The sequence below is a fragment of the Podarcis gaigeae genome, assembly GCF_964106915.1.
Source record: "Podarcis gaigeae genome assembly, chromosome: 9".
Lineage (NCBI taxonomy): Eukaryota > Metazoa > Chordata > Lepidosauria > Squamata > Lacertidae > Podarcis > Podarcis gaigeae.
Genome location: NC_139685.1, coordinates 44415727 through 44430698, shown reverse-complemented (window position 1 = coordinate 44430698; position 14972 = coordinate 44415727). Strand labels below are relative to the sequence as shown.

Sequence of the window (14972 nt, the reverse complement as noted above, 5' to 3'; positions counted from 1 at the left end):
TTCCTTCAGAATGGATACGTTTGATTTTCTTGCAGTCCATGGGACTCTCAAGAGTCTCCTCCAGCACCATAATTCAAAAGCATCAATTCTTTGGCGATCAGCCTTCTTTATGGTCCAGCTCTCACTTGCATACATCACTACTGGGAAAACCATAGCTTTAACTATACGTACCTTTGGCAACTATACGTACTGGCAAGGTGATGTCTCTGCTTTTTAAGATGCTGTCTTGGTTTGTCATTGCTTTTCCCCCAAGAAGCAGGCGTCTTTTAATTTCATGACTGCTGTCACCATCTGCAGTGATCATGGAGCCCAAGAAAGTAAAATCTCTCACTGCCTCCATTGATTCCCCTTCTATTTGCCAGGAGGTGATGGGCCCAGTGGCCACGATCTTAGGTATTTTTATGTTGAGCTTCAGACCATATTTTGCACTCTCCTCTTTTCTTAAGCTAAGCAAAGACAGGCATCATGTATCAGTACTTTTTGTTTTTTTAATTGACTTGCAGATTGGTGAATTTTCTCCTAAACCATTTAAAATAAACCTGATTGCTTGATAAATATTGGCCTGCAGTATTTTTTTGTCTTAGTTGCATTTGTGCAACTGAGCACATGGCAAAAATATTTTTAGCAAGGCACTTTATTGCTCAGTGTTTTGCCATGTAGACTATATAACTATAGACTGAATTTGTAAATAGTTTGCATTCCCATACACTGTGGATGATGTTAATTGCTCTGCTATTTATCTAAATGACTGCTATTGCTATTAACTGCTGTGTGTGCTTACTAATTAAAGAGAAACTGTGCGCATATAATTTATGTTGGTTTTGCCTCAATACAGGCTATCCACTTTGTGACTGTTCAAACACACAGTTTTTCTTTACTGGAACTCATGATGAAGGACCTACTTTTTTGGCATACAAAAGCATCTGGAATGATATTCCAGTAACAAATCAATTGCAAATAAAATGACGTACATATAGGTTGACCTCATTGCTTACATTAACCCATAGGATCTTAAAAACAATTTCTGCAATCTCACAGAAGCATTAAAGGCAATTTACAAATGACAACAACAGTTCCTCTTGCATAAGAATGAAGTTATTCCTCAACGTCACTTATTGGGAAATTAGGAATCGATTATGGAGATATGTAGGAAATCCATTATCAAAAACAGGGGGTGGAGTGGTGATTGTGGTACTTTAGAGTCTTCTCTGGTAACATCTGTCATGAGCATTTGAAGGTAACCCACTGCTTCATTTATATCCCTGAAATAGGCTAACCAATGGGAAGTTGGTATGTATATGTTCAAAATTCAAAGATTGTCAACACATGTTGCATTCTATATCAGCCCCCCCCCCAGACTGATTCTGAGTGACCTGGTAGTTGCAGAGAGAGGGAAGGGGTTAATGTTGTCCCATTGTCATGGACAGACCACTTTTTGGCAAGGCTTGGACAGACAGTAGCAGGTGAAGACCAGCATGTGTGGGGGCCCAGCTAGGATAGCCTGCCCCTACAGAGTGATGGAATATGAAGGATTCCTGGATGCCCTGGGGGATTTTCCAGTTGGTATAGCGATGATCCTTTTGAGCCCCTGGTCCCGCTTTACAACAAAACGATGGAGAGAGCCATTGACATGATTGTTCCCAAGTGCCCTCTCAGTCACTGCAGAACCTGATCTGCCCCTTGGTTTTCTTTGGGTGATGAAGCAGGCGGCAATGCAGGTGACACAAATCTCATAGTGGATGATGTGGCATTCGCACAGGGCCCCCGGTCGTTCCACGGACTATTGACCCTGCACCACCATGGCTTATCTCTTCCACTGCCACCAACCAGGTTTCCCCGGTAATATACTCAGACTCAGTCCGGTTGTTACATATTAACAAAGATTCCAGTTTATTGTGAACGCAAACAAGTTTTAAATACTTTGTAAAACTGTAATCCAATTCACTCTCTCTGTCTCCCCCCTGTCTCTAACTCACTCTGACTCCTATGCCTCCCACCCACAAGAAACCAATCAAACTAACTGCCAAAACCCCTGTGTTGAGCCTTAAACACAGTTAGGCTCCGCCCCGGGCTTTCTTATTGGTCAGCATATTAACCCTTTCTCTCTCCCCCCAGTACGACATCTCCATAACGAGTGGGCAAATGCCACAGATGAGTACATGGTGGAGTGCATGATTGCATGTATCAGGTGGCAGCTGCAAATAAATGTGTCCAAAAGGGACTGTCTGGCCGTGCTCTTCAGGCTGGGGAGTAGGCTGGTTGAAGGTTCAGAAATTGGAACAACAGACCCTTCAGACATGTGCTGTGACAAATTTGCAAAGCACTTTGAGGATAGTTAGTCAGTTTGCAGATCTTGGAATTGCAGATCATAGAGAGGTGTCCACAGCACTGCCTGGTCATTTCAGCTGGGATTAGGAATTAGACAATGCTTGCAGGGGTCTGACTGACTATTTGGTCTTTTGACCTTTGCCCATCATGACTTGTAACAGCAAGCCAGGAAGGTCTGATTTGTGGGAACAGGTTCTGAATGTTTCACTGGAGAGGTATATAATCCCCACCATGTTGAAAGCTGCAGTGGCACATTTCCTGCTCAAGGAATTCCTAGTCCATTGCCAACATTCTGTTCCTGGGCATGATGATTGAGTGGGTGATTGCTGTGCAATGTAAGGGTGTACCTAGATGAAGTTGGTTATCTAGGCCCATTTGAAGATGTTGGTGCTGCTAATGGGTGGTTCCTGTGTCCAGGAGTTGAGAAGATGTCCTGTGTTGGATGGGCTTGCACTCCACCTGTAGAACCCAGTATGTAGTGTGCAGTTATTCCTGGAACCTACATTGCCACTGGAAGCACTGGTGGCAGTGGTGGTGGGTAATGCTGATTTCCAGCTCTGACTGGTTCACTGGCTATATCCTTCCAAGGACCGAGAGCTGAGCAGTGAGATGTGGAGGGGAAGAGTGAATGGCGAGGAGGTTGTATGCAAGTATGCATGCCTTGTGTGGTGTTGTGTGCATTTGTGTGCAAGAGGGAAGTAGCAAGTGGACACACCAACTGGCAGGTGTTTTGGCCCCATCCACCACTGGCAAGTGTCCCCTGAAAGATTAGCCACGAGGGATGCTTGAGCTGAAAATGTTTTCTCACCCAAGATACAAAACATCTTTGTTGGAGCAATAATGATGAATTAATTGAATATGTGTATCTCCTTCTATTTCATCTCTAGACATGTTTTCAATAAGTGAATCACAGGTTCCTTAATGCACAGCACCGTCATAATTGCCTTTATTCTATTCTCTTGACCAAATGAGTTTCCTAATGATTAAGAGAAATATGTGCAAGGCACATTGTACAACTTATATGTGTACTAATCACTCTTTTTTCCTGAATTATGTCTTTCAGAAAACACACTTGAGAATGTTTGCCTTCAGTAGCAAATGTATGTCATTATGAGCAATTATTTCCAGAGTTCTTTAATTAATGATCCTGCAGTTACCATCTTCGTACTTTGGTAATTATAGTTTGAAATAGTAATAATGATATTGTTATTTACTCGTATGCTACCAGAGAGATTTAAAATGCTTAATGTTTCAATATTTCCAGTTGGAACAAGTGAGGTGCAGGGACATTGTGACACTTTCCATACAACTAATCAAACAGCACTCCGTCAGCATATTAGCCTTTATGCAATATTACTTTTCAGAGAAAATAGAATTAAATATTGCCTTTATCATTGGGTGAGTAAGGAAGCAGCCCTGCTGTAGACATTCTGATGTTTTGTTTAGAAATAAAGCAAACAATGAAAAAGAACAGAATAACATGCTCATAAGGTAAAGGGACCCCTGACCATTAGGTCCAGTCGTGACCGACTCTGGGGTTGTGGCGCTCATCTCGCTTTATTGGCCAAGGGAGCCGGTGTACAGCTTCCGAATCATGTGGCCAGCATGACTAAGCTGCTTCTGGCGAACCAGAGCAGCACACGGAAACGCCGTTTACCTTCCCGCTGGAGCGGTACCTATTTATCTACTTGCACTTTGATGTGCTTTCGAACTGCTAGGTTGGCAGGAGCAGGGACCGAGCAACGGGAGCTCACCCCATCATGGGGATTCGAACCGCCGACCTTCTGATCGGCAAGTCCTAGTCTCTGTGGTTTAACCCACAGCGCCAGCTCTGTGGTAAAACAGCTGCTTTTTCATGTAGAATATTCCAGCCTCAGTCCCTGGCATCTCAAGGTAGAGCTGTGAATGTACACTGGAGATCCACTGCCAGTTTTCATAGACCACACTGTCTTAGATGGATTAACGGTTTGATTTAGTATAAGGCAACTTCATATGTCCTTTCATTGCTGTGGTTATAGGCAGTGCTGTTTTTCTAGAAAAAGAGGTGCCAGAACTCACCATGAACACCTCTTATTGTCGGTCAAAATATACCCAGTAGGGGACCCAAGACCTTCCTAGAATGCCTCCACATTCCAAGTAGGAATTATAGCAATGCTGCAAACATATTGCGGTTTAGTATTGGAAAATGTGACATCCCAGCAACAAAAGGGGATCTTTAAGAGAATATATGCAAACTAGAATGTAACACACACTGACAGGGCAGTTCACAAAAGTGCCCTGTGTCCTTGAAGTAGTCTGTATTCCATAGACCAGATAAGTGACCCCAGGCACAAGCAGAATCTGAGTAGTCAGTGCATGTACAGTACAGTACACAAGTTCTGTACCTACTCCTAGCACTTCCTTATTCTCTAAATGTTAAATGTTAGATTATTGTGAAATGCTTAAGAAGAAAATAACTCTTCAAACATCACAGGGGGATTTGATTTCTCTCTCTCTCTCTCTCTCTGTCCTTTCTGCCAGAAGTTCTCAACCTTGTACGGTACTGCGTCAGTTCATTCTGTATTGGTTTCAGAATGAGTCTGTAGTTCACTAGTGAGGTTTAAACACAAGTACTTACTGTTTTAAAATCTTTACAAACAATCGGTCAACCAGATATTTCCCGTGAATAATACCGTTTGCTATTTATGTTGCCACATCACAATAACCCTCTTCAGGTGTTAACGTAGCAATCTTATTCAACACAGGAGTGGAGACACATGGGAGTCAGGGCATACCAAGTAACCCTGCCCCAAGCTTTTGCATGAACAGTGTGACCAAATGCAGTGTTGCAGCCTTAGCATGTACAGGTGTAGAGTGAAAGCTTCCAGGTGACTCAGAAGCAGATCATATAGAGTTCTGGTTTGTGTAGAAGTCTTTGTGTGTATTGCTGTGCATGTGAAGACTCCCTCACTAAAGATGGTTGCACTATTTCTTCAGAGGGTTGGGTCTGGGTTACTTAGTGTGTTTCTGCTCCCATGTTCAATAACAGTAAAGGATTAACACTTTAGGAGGGCTAATGGTGTGCATAGTATATGCCTATTTATCAGATAATTGACTTCAGCATTTATTGTTATGACAGCACCCTTGCTTTCTTTCAACCAAGTTCATGTGTACTACAAAATGAGATTAAATATGACATATGGAAAGCAGTGGTGGACGATTTGAACCTCACCATTAAAGCACTCCCTACTAAGGTAAGCTCACAAAATAGATGTAAAGTAACAGTATTCAAAACAGAAATATAAATTGGGAGTGGTGAACCTGCTGGCCTGAACTGGCCCACTAAGCCACTGCAGGTTAGCCCACCAGCCCCTGGCAAAAATCACACACTCCATCACAGTGCTGAGCTGATGACACAGCCCAGTGCTGCAATTGAAAAATCACTCCATTGCCATGCTGGGCTGAGAAAGAGGTGATTTAAATAAGTGTGTGCTGTTTGTGTGACAAATGTTTATTTGTGGATGCTAACACCCTCTCCTGTGGGGGTTAAAGAAATCAAAGCCATGGTCATGAACAGAAGGGAATAAAAAACATTTGCCAGTAGGAAAAAGACCTGAGGACATTTCATTTTGTTTCTTTTCAACATGATTTTTAAACACATGCATATAAAGGCCATAAGAGAGCAAGATACCACTCTTACTTTTAAACCCTATTTAAATTTCTTCCAAAACGCAAAATTCAAAACACTGCTTTGAAGGATATGAATAATTCTATGAAAACAAGGGTGTGGATTAGATATTAAGTTGAATAAAAAAGACATGAAATCATTGGGAAACAAAAATATTGTAGTAAAATGTATGCAAACAAGGCCACAATGCATTTTACAAAATGTCCATAGTGAACAGTGCACAAATGGCTAAACTCAGTATTTTAAATGTTTCTACTTCTGACACAGTCATTAAGTCAGATCTTGCAGTTTAGCTTCCTCCCTTACTCTAAATCAAAGAAATGTAATTTACATACTATTGCACTGTGTATAATACTTTCCAAAATAATTGCATAAGCATATAAAGCTGCAATCCTATGGACACTTACCTAAGGGACAAAGTGAAATATATTTCTGAATAAAAAGGCATAGGATTGCATTCATTGTTAATGCTATGGGGTCATGTCAAACACTTTGATAATTAAAGGACTGCAAAAATTAATTGCAATTTGTTATTTCCTTCCTCTCTTAACCGCAAGTGTTTGGTTATCAGAAAAAGATTCTTGGCAAATTTTCCAGTAACACATTTTTCAGACAATCCACTACTGCATGATTGATTCCAACATTCCCCCTTTGTCTTCTTCAATTGTCCTTTCTCTGAAGACATTAGAATCTTTAAAGCTATTTTAATTTTTTTAATGTCTACCATTTGAAATAAAGCACAAAATAACTCTTTTCCTAAAAGCATGATTCAGATATGATTCAGTTAGCACTGCAGGGCAGATATGCTAAAAGGCAGCCCACTTTCAGCTTTCTTCAACACCCGTTTGAGAAATTGCAGATTTACGGTTAATTTTAGTGGCTGCCAAATTGTACCCATCAGATGTTAAGACCTTCCCAAAAAGCTCAGCATTTAGGTTTCCAGTGATTTCTAATTTCACCTTTTGAGCAATGACTTAGATGGGAAGAAATCTTAACAGTTTATCATCACTCAATTCTGAAACTGTTGCTTACAAAGCTATTACTTTTGTTTTTCAGATTGATGCTACTTTATATACTGCAGACTTAAAAGATTTTGTGAGTCCATTTTGTAATTCAAATTTATTTCATATTAATATGTTGTATACCACCTGCAAAAGACAAGTTCCTCGCCATCTTGGGGGGAAAGGCAGCGTGTGGGGTGCTGCAGGGATCTGTCTTGGGCCCATTGTTGTTCAACATATTTATAGATGACTAGGATGAAGGAATTGAGGGGATTCTCATCAAATTTGCAGATGACACCAGACAAGGAGGAATAGCCAATGCCACTAAAGACAGAACTGGGATTCAAAATGCCCTTAATATCTTGATACAGTATGGCTTTTCTTTATGTTCTTATGAACAGGGGCGAAGGAAAGCTAACCAGCACCTGGGGGGGGGGGAACCACCCGGCAGCACATGCGTGGTGCCACTACGTATGGCGCATGCGCAATGCCATTACGTACGGCGCACACACATGCACCATATGTAGTGGCGTTGCGCACGCGCCACCGGGTATTTCGCCGACGGCAACGCTCAAACGCCATACGGACAGAGGTGGGATCCTCCGCTCATGGCGGCAGCTCATGGCGCTGTGCCCCAGGGTGGCGGGGCGACCCTCCCTTGGGGTGCCTTCTTGTCATCCCCTTCAGAGTGGCACCCCTGCCCCCTTCCTCCGCCACTGCTTATGAGGCAACTTACTGGCCAACATCAATTATCAATGGACAATTTCACATGAAACCATTATTTCTGATACTTACTGAAAATGACTGGCAACGGAAGAACTACCCTGTAATTATTTTAGTTTAGTTCTGATTCAGATTTAGCAATCCTAATGGTTTGAGGATTTATTTTTCACTATAATATTCCCCACCTCAAAGTTATATTTTCTTAATGTTATTTATATTTTTATCCCATCCTTTCCCCCCCAAAGTTCAGAGCGGTCCACAAGCTTCTCTCTATTTCCCCACCTTCCCCATTATATCTGAAGGAAAAACACTGTGGGGGCATGTTCGTTCATGTTCATTCATTTCAGTTAGCCTAGTCTGAGCAAAACTTTGTTGAATACCACTCTGTGAAGTAGGCTGAGAGAGACTGGGCCAAAGTTGCCTAGATGTTTTTCAGAAGCAAGGTTTTTCACCTGAATCTCCCTGGTCTTAGTTTGGCACTCTCAACACTAGTCACACAAAATATATGTCTATTGTTTTACTGTAAGTGTAGCTTTCTTTCACGGTGGGCTTTTGAAGCAGTAAAACCTTACAAGTCTATAGTCAAGCTTTATTCCTTAAATCATTTTTACCCCACTCTTCAACAAAAAAAGGCTCTCAAAGTAGCTCCCAAATCAAGGATACAAGCAATAAAATGGCAAATATATTTTACAAATGACTCTTCTGCATGTGCTTACAGATGTAATGTGTGAGGCAATTATAATTATTTGTGTGGCAGGAACTTGTGCAATAATAGTTATTGAGGGGTGAGAGGGTCATTTCTCCAACTCCCCCCATGATCATACTCTGAATCAGGCAGGATGGCCTGAATTCAAGGGAAAGGCCATGTCTGAATGAGACTTAAGAAGTTTCATATTATAAACCCATTGATTTTTCCTTCTTTCCAGAGTGACTGTAATTTATCGGTGGTGAAATGCTTTCAGCTTGAGATGGAAGTAATTTCATATGAATATAAATTTGAAAATGATACAAAGCTATGGAACAAAGTAAATAACATAATCAGTAATGTTAAATACCTTTTGGAAAATGACAAACAGGTAAGTTTAGCCTACGGGCAAAATTGCATGTCTGTTGCACTGTAGCTACATTAAAGGAATTCCTAACAGACTTTTCTCCCTTGCAAAGCAACTCAAGATTTAGATCAGAAAATGGAGAGAAATGAATGAACTGTTGAATCCTTGCCCTGTAGTTTCCCCCCAATTTATTCCTTTAGGCTTCCAAGTAGGGACAGGCAAATTTGACAATTTTGGTTTCTCGCAGTTTCTCACTTTTCAGGGCATAAGTTCATTTCTCCACATTTCCTCATCAATTTGCATTTAAAAACAGCAAATTTCTCCTAATCTGCACATTTTTGTACACACTTTACATGAATAAATGCATTTTGTATGCATAACTTGGCTGGAGAACCACATTGCAAAAATTCAAAGGATGGCTGTATTTTGGTTTGTGTTTGGCTTCCAAAAGCAAAAATCAGGTGTGTTTGTTTTTCAATGCAAACTAAATTGAATTCCCCCCAACCCCTATTTCCAAGACTATGTTTACAAGGATGTGGCTTTGGGATAGAAATCCATTATTCCATCCAGATCCTCTCAAATCTATTGTAAGTTATCCTGATAATATTTTGCCATTTCTACGTTCATACCAGGCCAAGGATCCCAGTCTAGAATGCTCCTGTGGACGAGAATTCGCTAGAAACCTTTAGTGTAGAATAGGCGAATTCAAGACATGTAGCGGAAATGTACCCTTTGCAGAAATGTAACAAGGAATTGAAAAGGGGAGCTTGTGAAAGTGAAATCCCTAGTTCTGTTCTGTGTGTGGAGATGCAAGTTGAATAGGGCCTGGCTTTTAGCCTATTTATACCTGTTGAGGATCAGAGCTCAGTCAGCTTCTGCCTCCGTTTCACCCTTCCTCATCAAATGAGAAGGAAGGAAAAGAGGGTGGTTGCAGTTGGGAGTACTCCCAGCACCACTCTCAGTGCGCATGCCCTCCAGCATCCCACCTTGGATGGAAAGTACAATTCCTGCTGAGCAGGGAACCTTCTCCTTTAGTTGTACATGGAAGACCTGCTGCTGCTGCCTCAACAGGAAGCAGGAAAAAGGCACTGCTTCCATCAAGAAAGAAGGCCCCACCAGGGCAGGCTTTTCCATTGGTGTGAATGGCACTCCACAATCCTCCAGGAGATCCCTTCTGCCCAGGGAAGTGGGAAGGGGAGACCCTGCTCAAGCACCATCGGGGGCAGGGATTTGCATGCATTCACTTCAGATTTGCAGAAATCTCTTAAGGCTGGTTTATGTGCAAAGCCCTGCTAACAGAAATTGCAGACATTCTAGAGAGCGGGAGGCATAGTATGCTGAAAATGTGGTCACAAGGATGTTAGTGGCTGACTAGAAATCCCAAACCAAGGACCTAACATAAGGAAGAAAATTGTCTGTCATGTCTCTCTTGTGTCTTACTTTCCTCTCAATTTTTTTTAAAAAAAATTGCTTTAACAATACTAACTTTTTTAACCTTTCATTTTACAGGAAACAAAAACATCCAAGTGGCAGCAGTGTGAAACATTTGCAGAAAAAAACTGCACAGATTTTTTAAAGAACTTCAAAACTTTTGCACAAATGTGCTTCACAGAGTTAAATGCCAAATGAGATTTCACTGTAGCAGGAAGGAATAACTTATTGCCTCCTAGAATTGAAGAACTAGGAAAATAGAACAGGGTCAACGTAGAACAGGTAGTGGTAAGTTAACACCAAACTTGGCAAGAATCCTGCAATTGAATCCTGCAGTATACCTTAAAAAGATTACTCATTTACAAAATAGGGCTAACATTGAGCCTCTTTATATTTGGCTTCTATAATGTGGATTCTAGAGTCCTGAATAAGCCATCGTAACTTAAAATTCCTAGGAAAGGACCATATGGTGTAGAAGGAGAAGAGAGCGTGAACCACACGAAACAGCCTGCGATGCATTGTTAGCCTATGTGTAGGGAACCTTGGTCCTCCAGATGATGTTGAACTACAACTCCCATCATACTTTGTGATTGGCCATGCTTGCTGGGGCTGACAGGCATTGCAGGGCAGAAACATCTGGAGGGCCAAAGGTTTCCCCATTCTGGGGTAGATGGTGTTAGATGGATACATGTTACAGAGCAGAAAAGTAGCCGTGTGTAAGGGGGGGCTGAGTACTTAATACCTCCCATCATATGTTTTGTGTGGCCCCCTGTCTCATTAGTTCTGTGGATTTTTAAATTTATTTTGTGCTGTTTCGTATCAACTTTATGTGAAGGTGATTGCTCTTGAGGTGGACACTCTTATCAAGGGTGAGGGTTATCAAGCAGAAGGAATAACTTTAAAGGAATCAAATGACTTCATAAAGAGCCTCTCCTGCATTTTAAACAACTGGGACATCTGTTTGATAGTTAATAATATCTGAGTTTCACATTTTTATGGTCACACTCGGATTAATAGTTTGAGAAAATATGATATCCTTGTAAATGGAGAGATGAGTGAGAGATTCCAGTCACATTATATTCTCCTCAAATGCAGGAACAAGCCTTGTTGAGCTGTGAATGGTCTCTCATTGGCACTTAGCTATCAACATGGTCAATTAAGCAAACTTAGCCACTGTGGAAAGAGTGGTTGTTTGCCCATTAAACAAGAAGCTCGGTTATTCAGAAGTAGGAATGAAGGGCAAAAATGAACTCTTAACAACCTTAGCTCCTCGAAGATCTGCCTGAGGCCAAATTATTAGATGTTAGCCACCTAACAATCAATTTTTCATTTTTGATAACATAATCAGCTTGCAGACTTGGCAAATTTTCTAAAGAGACGATGGTTATTCAATCTTCTTTCTCCTATATTTAGCCCTTATGAGTGTCCTTGAGTACCATATTTGCTGCATAGCAGAACATACATCAACCTTACAATTAACTAGAAGTCACATTTCTTCCAGCCTTTGAGATTGCTGATGGTGCTATTGCAAATATTCGTAGTTTGCCCAGACTGTTTCATCTTTCCAATTAATAAGAAAAATATCCTTTGTATTATGAATGTAAATATATTTAATAAAGGTGAACCATGGGCCAGGCTACAACCCCACTTACTTTGGAAATTACATTTTTCCACCTTCCCTTTTCTGGTTCTATAATTTTGTTGTGGTCTCCCATCTCATCCTGGCAGTCCAGAGATAATAATGCTCATCCTCTCCTAGCTCTAGAACCAGTTTACCAGTTCCTAACTTCTTGGATTGACTGGGTGTCATCACAATGGGGAGAAGACCCAGCCCCAAACCATTCCTTCATTTTTATTTATTGCATTTATTTATTCATTACATTTATATACTATCCATATTACAAAGTCTTCAGGGCCATTTGCAGTGCAGTGCAGTGGAGATGCAGTAAAATGTGTAAACAATAAATCTAATTATAAGCAGTACAAAACAGCAGTAGAGAAAACATATAAAAGCCAGCAAAAATACAGCAGCATTCACTTCATTTAAAACCACTATAGACAGCAGCAGCTGTCAAAGCTCAGGCTTGATGACCTGAGTCTGCACTAAGAGACAGCCAAGATGGTCTCTGTACTCTTTGGCAGCCTCGGCTTTTGTAGCTGGAGTTAGTCAGGGCCACATCCTCCCAGGCCAGTGGGAAAAAGCCTTCCAGGATTCACAGCCAAAATATTATGGAACAAATACTAGACCTGAATTTGGAAGCAACAAGTCTTTGGCCATAGTGTGGCCACTGAGGGTGGATCCACACCATACATTCAAAGCACTCTTATATCACTTTAATAGTAATGGAGAATACTGGGAACTGTAGTTTGTTAAGCGTGCTGGGAATTGTGGCTCTGTCAGCGCCCTTAACAAACAACAGTTCCCAGGATTCTTTGGCAGAAGTAATGTGGTTTAAATGTATGATATGTATGCAGGCTGACACTGTAATTGCCTCCACACACAAATTATTCAGGAAAGTATCTCTTCTGGTTGTGTAAGATAACATACAAGAATGGAAATACCTGCAAGGCAATCTCACAGATTCTTCTAGATTTGCTGAAACTTTTATGCCTTTGGGGATGCCGCAGGAATATAAAAGAGCTGTCTCAGATTGTGGTCTAAATCCCTCAGCAAAAATGATGGTTAAAGACACACAAAGGTCATTTTATTGCTTTTAATGATACTGAAAGCTTATTCTGTAGTGTAAATTAGCAATCTGGTATGATCAGATTACAGTGATCTATCATTACATTGTAGATAACCTTAGATTTTGCTTCTTTCATTCCTCATTATCTTGGTCTTGCACACAGTAAGACACTTCTGAGGTTTGCCAATGCAACTCCTCATTTGGAAAGGTATTCCTAAGAGACCTGACAGATTATGTGAAAGTATAGGACTACTGATGAATCTCACTAAAATGACAGGATTCTATTATGTTGTCCATGTGATGTTCTCCTCCAAATGTGTGATGTTTTCTCATACTGAAGGAATGGGTTTCCAAAACCTAAAACCTGACTGAGCAGTCAGTCTGAAACAGGCCCCCAAATCCGCATTTTTCCTTCTCCAAGGGATCATTTCTAAAATGCTTTAACTTGAGCTGTTGAGCAAATGCATAACAGGAACCCAGCTGTATAAACAAAGCGCTCTCACTTATCAGTCCATGAAGGCTGGTAATGACGGATGGCCTTGTCCATTCCAAAGTGGAGCAGGGATGGCACGTCTGGGTCTTATCTTACATCCTGACCACACACTGATGCACAGACCTAGTCCGGGAATGGCACCAGGAGTGCTCTTAGAGTTGGTGACCTTCTTACCCCAAGATCAGGAATACAGGAACAGGAACACCCTTATATGGTCAAGAGTATAAGAAGAGGAACACCCTTTTATGGTTAAGAGTACCGGAGCAGGAACATCTGTGATGTCAACTTGTGTGTATAAGCTGACGTGGTTGGATTCCTGGGGAAGGGGGGAGAGGGTGCCTGGAAGATATATATACTGCATGAAATTTCTCATTTCTTTGGACTTGCTGTGAACTGACCACGCAAGTGCCTTCTGCTATCCAGAGAGCAGAATAAACTCTTCCTCTGAATCAACCTCGGTGTCATTTGACTTCCTTTCTCCCTCCCGGGAGCAACGCAGACCCCACCAGTCGGTAAAGTCTAATAAGGCTACAATACCGGAGATACTCTGAAAATGAGAGGGCATGAGATAATTCAGATTGGGGAGGAGGAGTGTGGGATGGCTGTGATTTAGGATAGAATGTCATATGGACAAGGGAGAATGGATGGAAGTACATGAAGCTTACTATCTACGTTGAACAACAGTATGGATGATCCCCACGTCTAAAGTGATTCAAATTGAAATTGACTCTGGAATTGCTCTGCTTGAGACAAGCTTTATAAGGCACCCTTCAGTCAACATTAAGCTTTTAAAGTCACATTTCTAAGGACAGTTAATATGCTTAAAGCCACAGCAATCAATTGGACTAAGTCTTTAACCTGGTCTAGATTAAAGCAGGAGTGAGGAGCCACCACTCCACAGGCATGATTCAACTAATAGGACTTCACCATCTGGAACACAAGATTTGTTCCTTCTCTCCTCCCCGTGCACAGAATATGCTCCTATTGGAACGAATGAAAGCCTGCTCTCAAACCTAACAGCTATACAGGAGACCTTTATAAGGCAGGAAAATGTTAACTCTTCAGTGCTCCATTTATTATTATTATTATTATTATTTTGGAAGCAGCTGATTTCAAGCCTAATAACTGCATGGGAGAGGCAGGACTCAGCTATACAACACAAATGAAAATGTTTTAAGCGTGTTTTAAGTGCAATATACAATGTGACACAAGATGGCGATGGTGAGCCTTATGGAAAATTCAATGTATATTTGTAAAAAAGCATTTTCAGAACGGTTTTTATATGTGTCTAGATTCCACCGCAATCTCCATGAGGATCACTCCCAATGCAGCAATTAAGTGAGGGATACGGAGCTCAAATTCTTTTGTCAAGCCTAAGTGTGTGAGTTTTTAGTGTGGATACATGTGGGTTTTATGTGTTGGTGGGTATGATTGGGAATGTGTGTGGGAACGTACATGAATTAATGCAGGAATGGATGTGTGTAGATGATACAAATGTGTGTAAGAGAGAGGGTGGTCTTCTTCACTTTTTGCACTAGCCCTGTCCATCAGTGGCCTGAGGGAATGTGGTCCATGAGAGTGAAAACTTTC

At 41.2% G+C, this 14972-nt stretch overlaps 1 protein-coding gene across 2 annotated transcripts in view; it reads left to right on the top strand.

The window, feature by feature from the left end:
- IL15 (interleukin 15) overlaps positions 1-13835 on the top strand; it is a 73489-nt gene extending 59654 nt beyond the window's left edge. For both annotated transcript variants that reach the window (XM_083756100.1, XM_083756099.1), the window contains exons 3-7: positions 3392-3500; positions 5447-5561; positions 7052-7090; positions 8646-8795; positions 10281-13835. In XM_083756100.1, coding sequence (XP_083612226.1) covers positions 3427-3500; positions 5447-5561; positions 7052-7090; positions 8646-8795; positions 10281-10400 — 498 coding nt within the window. In that variant the 5' untranslated portion in view covers positions 3392-3426 and the 3' untranslated portion in view covers positions 10401-13835. The remainder of the gene's footprint in view (positions 1-3391; positions 3501-5446; positions 5562-7051; positions 7091-8645; positions 8796-10280) is intronic.
- Positions 13836-14972: the final 1137 nt, after the last annotated feature.